The 10,506-nt window shown below is 41.5% G+C and overlaps 1 protein-coding gene across 6 annotated transcripts in view; it reads right to left on the bottom strand.

The window, feature by feature from the left end:
* Window positions 1–10,506, bottom strand: part of Cdh6 (cadherin 6) — a 137,534-nt gene that overhangs the window by 7,170 nt on the left and 119,858 nt on the right. For 5 of the 6 annotated variants that reach the window (XM_037209376.1, XM_028884391.2, XM_028884394.2 and 2 more), the window contains 4 exons: window positions 8,890–9,026; window positions 6,136–6,257; window positions 4,944–5,061; window positions 4,546–4,797 (listed from right to left, as the gene is read on the bottom strand). In XM_037209376.1, the coding sequence (XP_037065271.1) occupies window positions 4,546–4,797; window positions 4,944–5,061; window positions 6,136–6,257; window positions 8,890–9,026 (629 nt within the window). Of the gene's footprint in view, window positions 1–4,435; window positions 4,798–4,943; window positions 5,062–6,135; window positions 6,258–8,889; window positions 9,027–10,506 lie in introns of all 6 variants that reach the window. The other variant, XM_028884397.2, reaches the window with a different exon arrangement.

The following is a 10,506-nucleotide window of genomic DNA, read 5'->3' as shown; positions in this document are numbered from 1 at the left end:
GGAAATTAGTAGAGGATGTTAAGTGCAATGCAAAACAAGAAAAAGCCGAGGAGGCCAAGAAGGACGGGGAGGGCTTCTCGGTTGGTTCCATGGGCTGTGCTCTTCTGCATCATTTCAGGAAAGATGGGGAGTTATCCAAGGTGCTCTCTGGCAAAGGGGAAGGAGCTACAGGAAAGGCCCCCAGGGAGGTCTGTGCCTGTAGTATTTGAGGAAAAGACAAGAGTCTCAGTAGCTGGGCCAGAAGGAGCAGAGAGGAGGAGTAGAGAAGAGCTGTGTCCCCAGGCACCTTAGTGGCACTGGGATGCTTTCACCTCTACCTTGGGGGGTTGGGGATGGAGACCTTTAGGGTTTAGGGCTATTATGCTGCTTTCCAGTGTGAAGTGGCATGGATTTGCAAAACAGTGATGTAAGGAAGGGTAACGTTAGGGATTAGAGGGTAGACCCCGGGCCATCTGCCCTTAAAGAATTCAACTCGAATGCAAACGAATTCTTTTGGTCATTAGAGGTGAGACGGCAAGCAGTTGTCACCCCCTAATTCTCCAGATTCAAGTGTTCAGATTTTTTAATTTCAGTCCTGCGGTCACCTGGAATTGGAGCCTCTTACAAGCGAGAAGACAAGAGGGCATAATCAAAAGTCCTAGGTACTCAGAGCTCGTTCACAGTTCATTTCCCCGGCAATCACTACCTATGTCTTTTATCAGCCCAGTGTACATTTGATGTCTTGATGGGAGATCTTGATGAAAGCTGACTTTTATAAATGGGGACTGGGCTGGGGCAGAAGCATTTAGAAGGGTTCAGTTTATCTGTGAAGTGGCTTTGGGGTGACTAGTCTCTTCTTTCCCCCATTCTCCTGGGGCCAGAGGACAGCAGCAAGATTTTAGTAGGGGGATAGGGAGGGGAGGATGTGGTCAAATTCATGGTCCAATCCCATTATAGAACTAGCAGCTCTAACAATTTGGCCCCTCAAAGACCATTTTTCTCTCCATAAAAGAGAAGCAATAACACAATGCCAGGTGCTGTCATGAGGAATGAGTTAAATGTGAAAAAATTTCAAAACTCTAAATTTCTATATGGATTAGATGTAGCTGTTGTTGGGATGCTTAAAACATTTAATTTAATATTTACACGTGCATATAATATGTTAGATCAAATCTACCCCAAACTCTTCCCCTCTAGTTCCTTCCCTATACACCCTCAAACTTTTCTTTGAATGCTTTTAGTGTTTTCTTTTAGTAAAATACTACATGCCTTGGGATTCATCCAGGGACTGCTGTGTGGTGAGTAAGTGCCCTATCCCCAAACTACACTCCTAGGCCAGCCTCACTTTTATACCAGATTTCCTTGGGTACCAGTATGGCTTCCTTTCTCTGGCAACCTCTCAGGTTTGCCTCTAATGTCTCCAGGGATCCCAGCTTAAGTTTGATGTCTCTTTCAGCCTGGACTTTGCACTGCATTCCAGAAGCTCACAGAGAAACTCGGGATCGGTATGGGAGCACCACACCAGTCTGGAATGAAAGACCTGGGCATACAACTGAGCTCTACTGCCAGTTACGTGTGTGACTTGGCCACATGACTTACTTCATCTCCTGCTGCCTCAGCTTTCATATTGAAGACGCAGATCAATACACCCCAGGGAGTTCCGAGGAGTAAGAAAAGCATTTGTGAAGCACCTTGGCCAGCATCTAGTCTATGGTGTGAACCTAGTTAAGCCAATACTCATTTTTTTTTTTTTTAAAAAAGTTATGTACAGAATTCCCAAAACACTAGACAAGGTGTGGGAAGCACTGAAGCCAATTAAGAATAATGAGGAGGCAGTGAATTTATTGCTGGAAAAAAAAATGAAAGGGGAAGATAAAGTGAGTTAGTTAGAAGGAAGAAAGCAGAGAAGAGAACATGGATTGATGCCTGAAGGTCTCTAAGTTACATGCTACAGAGGTACTTGCATATCCATGATTATTGCTGCTCTATACACAATTTCCAGGAAATGCAGCCAGCCTAGATGTCCAAATAGATGAGTAAAGAAAACGTGATACATATACACAATGGGGTTTTATGCAGCCACAAACAAAAATGAAATCATGGCATTTGCGGGAAAATTGATGGCACTGGAAATCATTATGTTATGTGAAATAAGTCAAACTCAGAATGACTCCTCTATTTTCTTCTACAGAGAGAACCTAGATTAACATTATGTGTGCACATATCCATGTGTATGTATTTGTGTGTGTGTATGTGTTTCGCTGCATGTAGGAATGTCGGTTACAGAAGTAGAAAGGGTCTAACGAGAAGAGAGGAGGTGGGCAATTGAATATATGGAAGAAAGCAGATGGGGAACCAGCTGGGGAAAGGGTGTAGTAGCAGAGGAGGGAGAGAATTAGAACCAAGTATGAAGACACAAGTGTATGAAGAGATCATGACGAAACACATTGCTTTGTATGATAACTTTAAAAAACAATTAGGAATGTAAAAAAGCAGGACAGATGACTAGAGAGAGGAAGGAGAAGGACCACCAGAGGAGAGCTGCCTCTCCTTCCACAGGCATAGCTACCCCCACCCCCAGTTCCATTTTGACCGAGAACAATGATCAAGTCCTCCAGGTGTTACAGCTGCACAGCATTCGGGATGCTGATATGTCTTCGTACACTGTCATGGCAATATACCTTCCGATCTCAAAGTACTTTGTTTAAATCTTGCTTGGGAAGAGGATCAGGGTTTGGAAGTTGAGTTCCCCATCTTTTGTTGTATTGACAACATTGCTTAGTAATGAGAAAGGTCTTTCTTGTGGAAATGCAGGCCCTTTTCTATGCTTCTCTGTTGTTATTCAGGCTTCATTATTAAAGGAGGGTTTCCTCCTGTGCAATCTAGGTTAATGCTTTCTTTCTTGCTTTTTAGAGAGGGTCTTGTGTATCTCAGGCTGGCACGAACTTACCAGGTAGCCTAAGATGACCTTGAACTTCTGATCTTTATTTTTCCACCTTTTGAGTTCTGTGCTTACAAGCATATGTCAAACTTTGATCCTTTTTAGTCATGTAGGCAGGATTGGAAATACAAATATCTTTATTTTTAAAAGTTTTATTGTGCTTGCTTGTTGTCCATGGGTCTTTTGTCTCCATGGATGTCTGTGTACCACATGTACGCCTGGTGCCCTTGGAAGCCAGAAGAGGATGTCGGATTCCTTGGAACTGGAGTCAAAGATGGTTGTGAGATCTGGCATGTGGGTACTGGGAATATAACTTGGGTCCTTTAGAAGGGCAGCCCTTCTCCAGCCTCTTGTTTTCATTTGTGGAAGGGCTACATTAGCTGATATTTGAATTTTTTTACTTGAGTAATAGTTAAAGGCTTGTTAAGCTTTCAAACTCAGGTTTTTTGGCAATTAGTTGGTCGGCAGGAAAAAAAAAACCCATCATTTGTATCATTGCTAGACCTTGTGCTGGTTTTTGCTTCTTTGAGAAAACTCCTAGGAGAAACAACTTAATTGGGGAAAAATATATCTTGGCTCATGGGTTCAGAGGATTCAGTCCATGGCCACTTGGAGCTACTGCTTTTGGGACTGAGATGAGGCAAAGTGTCATGATGGCAGGAACATGTGGTAGAACTCAACTCATGGTGTCCACTCAACTCATGGTGGACAAGAGACAGGATGAGAGGAAGGGTCCAGGGACAAGCTATATCCTTCAAAGGTGACATAATTTCTTCCACTGGGGCCAGATCCTAGCAGCCCACTCAACAATGAACCCATCAGTGCTTCGGTCATTTGATGAAGTTTGCCATTCTTGATCCAATTCCCTTTCAGATGCAGCACCAACTGCGGATAACACCTCCAACACATGCGCAGTTCGGACGAAGCCGCCATATCCAAGCCATCACAGGTCTTGTGTTTCATCTTTATTACATTCATTCCTTTGGGATCCAGATTCACTTCTTAATGTTAGGAGTTATTTATGAACAATCCAAAAATTATATAGACATTATATATGTGGTAACCAGAAAGCAGCACTAAGCAGGTAGTTATTCCATTGTGTAGTTCAAAGTAAGTTTGTTTCATTAAAGACACTGCCACACTTTTATTTTTTTTCCCCTGGGTGAGAGAGAAAAAGTCACCATCATTGTTTTCCAGTTTTCTGTTGATCTCAAATGTTGCCTTTGTAAAAGGGGTCTTTATCAGACACTCCATGCTGCATGACTTGTACTCTTCAAAATTTACCAGTGTTTGCCAAGTTAATTATCAGACCACACACAGAAGAAACAGGGCATATATATAGTACTTTCTAATCCCCCCTGAGATGCATTTCAGTATGATAGACATATATTCTTTTGGTAAAATGGTATCCTGGGCAAGCAAAGACATGGGCACATATTACATCTGTTCATTCTCCAAAGCAAAAATGAGTTCATGTTTGAACAACACAGATTCCCAGCATATAACTCTACTCACCTAGATCAGGCTGTATGCCTTAATGGGGGAGGCGGAAAAATCTAGAGTGTCACAGTAACAGTGTGTGCCCCTCACCAAGGGGAGATAGGATGCAGGGAGAAGCAGTTTACCTAGTAGGATCACGATGCACAGAAGGATGGCCACCAGAGCCCCTGTGCTCAGCCCCGTGGGGTGGATGAGGGCCTCGGCGTGGCAGGACTGCATGTTCCCATGGTGGTCACATGCACAGACTCGGACAGTCACTGTCCCAGTGCTGCTTTGGACTGGGTAGTCGTTGTCTGAAATGACCACAGGCAGGAGATAGGTGCTCATCTCGTGTCTGTTATAGCCATTTTTCCGAGTTAGGATTCCTGCGGTGTTGTCTGGAAGCAGAAAGCGAAATGGTGAATGTGTTTGGGTACCACGTCATGCACTGGATAGGTGGCGATGGAAGTCAATAGATAGGGATGGCGCCTAAGGTCTGATCCCAGAGGGGGGTGGAGAAAGGGGAGGCAGGAAGCTCACTTACCTTTGTTGTCTTGTACAGTAAAGTTTGAGCCACTGGCTGCCTCCGGGGCCAAAGAGAAAGAGAACTGGTGTCCACTATAAGGGTCATCCTTGTCAACAGCACGTAGGGTCTGAATCAGCTGAAATAGAAACCAGAAGGTTGCCAAAAAGGTTTCATGACCCAAAAGTGTTTCTGACGGTTTTCCAAGAAATTACTTAATTTTATAGTCCGTAACTTAATGAAAATGATAGCTCTTAAAAATCCATCAGTGCATTCTATTCTAAGAACTGATGTGTTAGAAACCCATGGCGCCAGGACTACTTCTTTGCTGTGGGTTCTACTCCGAAAACGAAGTGGTATTCACCCTGACCTCACTCCACTGTATACCAGAAGCCCCCTCCTAAGCTGTGACAACCTGAATAGTCTCCAGACGTTTGCCAGATATCCCTAGGAAGCAAAAAAAATCCCCCTGTTTGAGAAGCTCTGCTGATGAGTCATCCAAAACTATAAATTGTCTCAACGATGGTCTCATTGACAGCATTGCCACTTAACAAAGTGGAAGTACTCTGGACAGCCTGTGTGAAAACACTGTCTTCTCATGCGCATAGGTTAGCAACTTGGGGGGGGGGTACTAAAACAGAAAATTAATGTAAAAAATGCGGTAGCTTCAGCTTCCCACTTTCCCTGTACTCTCATAGGGCACTTCTGTTTTGACAAAGTGTAGCCTAATTTCTCTGTCACAGGCTGCAAAGACCTATTTCAGGTGGGTGACAAATGGGTGAAGCAGTGAGACATTCATGAATTTGCATCCCTTTACAGATGGGCAATGTAAATAAGTAAAACTGTGAATTATAGGCAATTGGATAATATGTTCTAGTTATTATTTTCAAGTACATATGCAAATTAAGCTATCTGTTCACCAATAAAGATTTTATTCCAGCAAGACTGTGACTAATCTATTTTAATGAAAACTTTAAACTGATTTGGAATCCACATCAGTCTTGGAGACTGATGAACTTCCAGTTCTTAAAAACTATTTGTTCTCTTATGCAAGTCAAACATTCGTCTTGGTTATTATTTATGGTATTAATCTCCTCGGCATCCACTTCATAGATAATTCAAGACAAGCCCTCTGCTGTGTGTATCATCTCAATTATTAGATCTAAATTAATCCGGCTTCCAATCTGAAGGTGCTTTTTAAAATACAACTCACCTGGTCTGCCTTTGCTTTTTCACAGACAAAGGTTTCATAGAACTCAGCAAATTCTGGGGCATTGTCATTGACGTCAAGAACTTTAATGTATAGAGGCACTCGGCTGCTTTGCTTTGGATTATCTGATGCATATCAGAAAGAAAGAAATAGGCATTATATGTTGATCATCATTTCCCCTTAGACAAGAGTCATGCACTCTTTCATTCTCATTCTTCCCCGCTAATCCCCTGCATAGTTGGAGGAGAGGCTTCTGATAGGAGGGTCAGGAGTTGATAGCTCACGTTTTCTTTCTCTCATCCACTAAACTCAAATGTCTATTTGAATGTTCACTTAATATAACCTTACTGGACATCTGACACCTAATATGGGCTGGGACAGATAAGGAACTTAATAAAGATAGTGAATTTTAGGTATTTATTCTAATGTGGAGATAAGCACACTAAACATATGAACGTACAAAGCACCAGATGGCGAAATTAAGCAGAGAAAAGGGATCGAGAGAGATGGAGCTGTTCTGTTGAATGGGATAACCAGGCATGCCTTCTCAGAGGGGCCATTTGTTCAGATGTGACTGGAAAGGAGTAAGCCATGTGAAAATGTCTGGGTTCCTAGGGAAATGAAAGTGCAAGTAGAGAGACTTGGGAGTAAGAGCAAGATGACTTTATTTATATAAGTTCTCAGATTTTGAGCTGTTGAAGGTGGTTAACAAGTTCTGACAATAGTATCCTTACGATCTCTAGCATCTATTTTTTTCTCATACTATCCTTTCAAAGTGAAAGTGGCTGTACATAAATTGTGGTATGTCTCAATCACCCATAGCTTCAAATATATTAGAGAAACATTAAATCCCACAACCAGAAAACCGTAGGCATAAACCCTAAATAATACATAAAACAACCACTTTAGTAAAAAGCTAAATTTCATGATGTTTTGAAAAATAGCTTTAAGAGTTTACTGTTGCTAGCATCCACGGCAGTCCCTTGGCATAAATTCTAGAAACCAAATTCCTCTCTAGCAAGTGTCTAATGAGGTATTCTGATCACTATCAACACCAGCACTTCTTCTTGCCCACAATGGCTGTTTGCTATTCCAAGCACTCTCCTTCAGCGATGTCACATCTCATGAGTTATGTTGACAAAAGAGAACTGTAATAAACCATTTGATATGGGATCTTTCAGAGCAGACATCCAACTGAGATAAATAAAAGTGTTTAGAACGTCAGAAATTAAAAACAAAAAGGGATATCTTCAGAAGCCTATTTTAAACACTAAAATATTACTTTAAAGAGTATCCTCTTTTATGTTCTCCTATCTAAAGCTCGCTGCTCATAGTTCACATTAATTTCCATTGAGTGAAACAATTTCATGTTTTTTTTGGCACAATTTTTCTTTGAGTTTTATGAGGAGTGACATAAAATAATTAAACATTTTATCAATTATTTGGTGCTTTATATTGCTCAATTTGATAGACTACAGGAAAGTGATAATTTGTAGCCCTTAATTTGGTAAAGATTTTGAAATAAAAATTCTACAAAAGGTTAGAATGAATATCAAAGAGGTGTTGATCAATGCCTGCATTTTTAAAGAAATTGTTTTATCTATTCTCAGTGTATTTTAACCGCATTCTGTTCCCTGACTACTCCTAGGTTCTCTTCCTTACCCACCCAATTTCATGCTTTCTTTCCCTTAAAAAAACAGAGAACCGAGTGAAGAAAAGAAGGAACTAGGTTGTCAGCCATCCATTATATGTGACCTGCTTTGTTAATTTTCAAAACTTACTGTTCTAGTAGGCCATTAACTCCACTCATGTCCACAGACAGATTATTAGTCTACTCAGCAGGCTCACAATGGGTACATTTAGTCATATCAAAAAAAAAAAAAAAAAGTGTGTGTGTGGGAGAAACTAAAGGCACCATTGTTACGGAGTAACCAACCACTTTCTGATGGAAGATGCAGCTCCATTTACTTTTCTTAGGATACTCAATAGGCTGCTATGGTTTAGCCACTTTGTTTTTTTTTTTTTTTGTTTTTTTTTTTTGTATTTTGATATGACTAAATGTACCCAATGCCTACATTTTGAAGATAGATGACTCTACCTATTCCCTTGCTTCCTATTTGAAAGTCCATTTTTTCCAGCTGTTTGTGTGATTTTTCTAACTTACAACCTTTGGGAAGTAGTATCTACTTTGTGCTTATTCTATTTCACTTGAAAGATATATTCTTTTTTTTTTTTTTGAAAAGCATGTGTGTGTGTGCTTGCCCCACATTTATGTTGGGTGTCGTCCTACATCACAACCACTTTGCTGATTGAGGCAGGTTCTCTTGCCGAATGCTTTCCTAGTCTAGATATCCAACTTTCCCTGGAGATCCCCTGTCTCCTCCTCCTGAATGCTGGGATTACAGGCAGCTGCCATATCCACCCAGCCTTTATGTGGACCTTGGGGATCCAAACTCCACTCCTCACACTTGCCTAACAAGCTCTCTTCCTGCTGGGTTATCTCCCCATCCCGGAGAGATGCGTTCTTATTTTTTTATTTCCAAATCGCAGAACTTTCACGGTTTCTTCTCCAGTCAAGATGAACCAACACACATTTAGAAGAAACATCATTGCAGGTCTCTCCCCAGGGCTCTTTCCCTCAGCCTGTATAGAGCAGGGTTGTCACGACGAGGTGCACAGCTTTGGCCATGCTTGAGCAAGCCCTCCCCGGGGACCTCCTCCCACCAGTGGCGTCGGCGTTGCTAAGGCTGGACTTACTGATCTCTGTTGCTATCACCGTGACGTTGTGCCAGAGCAGGGTCTCCCGGTCGAGGAGTTTCGATGTGAAAATGGAACCATTTCCAGAATCAATGTTGAATATCCTGTCCATATCTGTGTGTCTATCCACAGAATACCTGAAAACAGGGAAGACTTTAGAGAGACGTTCCTTGATTTTTCCCTTTTCATAAAGCCACTCCGAGAATAGCTCATCTGTTAATTCTCTCTACTTGTAGGGCTTTTAAGCATCATCTGTAACTGTAACATTAAGGAAAATATTTTGAGAAATTATATATTTACAATTAGGTTGAGTAGTACACTTGCTAAGCAAGTTGTGTGATTTTGGAAATCATTGCTAATTTCTTTTTCTTTTTTAATATAGATGCAATTAGACCAAGTTTATTTAATATGTAATTTAGAGCAAGTTTATATAATAACTGTTCAATTTCTTTGACTTCGTGTGTGTGTGTGTGTGTGTGCGCGCGCTTGCGTGTGCTCACACCTGTATGTGTGTGCATGTGTATGCAGACGTCAGAGGCTGATGTTGGGAACTTTCTCAATTGCTCTCCTTCTCATTCACTGAGACACGGCCTCTTACTTGAGCCCAGAGACTGCTGATATGGCTGTTCTGGCTAGCCATCTTGCCACAGGGATTCCCAGGTTTGGCTTTCAGAGTTCTGGAATTCTAGTCAGGCTGCCATGTCTACCTGTCCTTTATGTAGGCCCTGGAAGCCTACTCCAGTTCTATCGTTCATGGATCATCTCATGCACCATTTCCCCAGCATATATTCTATTTTTTTTAAAAAAAGATTTATTTATTTTTTTGTTTTACATCCCATCACAGTTTCCCCTTTCTCCTCTCCTCCTAGTACTTGACATTTCTATTTAGAAAAGGGTGGGCTCCCATGGTTATCAACAAAACATGGCATATCAAGTTGCAGTAAGACTAAGCATTTCCCCCTATATATTAAGGCTTGGCAAGGCAACCCAGTATGAGTAATAGGGTCCCAAAAGCCAGAAAGAGAGTCAGAGACAGCCCCTGCTTCCACCGTTAGAAGTCCTACAAGAAGATCATGCTATACAACTGTCACATATGTGCAGAGGGCCTAGGTCAGTTCCATGCAGGCTCCCTGGTTGTTGGTCCATTCTCTGTGAGTTGATTATTGATTCTGTGGGTTTTCTTGTGATGTCCTTGGCCCCTCTGGTTCCTACAATCCCCCTTCCCTCTCTCCTTAGCAGGATTCCCCAAGCTCAGCCTAATGTTTGAATGTGAGTCTCTGCATCTCTTTCCACATATCCTATTTTTAAACTAAGCTTTTTTTCAGATCTTCAGAATGCTAATATATGTGCTTATATAGGGAATTGGCTACTTTCCTATTATCCACTTTATTTTAAAAATCATTCTGTTTTCAGAAACAAAAGATCCCTAGTGTGGGTGAGGATGGTAAGGTAGGCAAGGGGTGTAGGAGATAGGATTAAGGTGGAATGCACTCTAAGCAGAGGATGGGTTGGTCACAGGAAAGAATTGGGGGTCTATTCTAAACGCCATGTTAATCTATCCATGTGGTCCATACATGGCAGCATCATAATCCAAATTGTGTTGAACAAACATGACTA

Source organism: Peromyscus leucopus, chromosome 11 (genome assembly GCF_004664715.2).
Source record: "Peromyscus leucopus breed LL Stock chromosome 11, UCI_PerLeu_2.1, whole genome shotgun sequence".
NCBI lineage: Eukaryota > Metazoa > Chordata > Mammalia > Rodentia > Cricetidae > Peromyscus > Peromyscus leucopus.
This window is presented reverse-complemented; position numbering and strand designations above follow the sequence as displayed.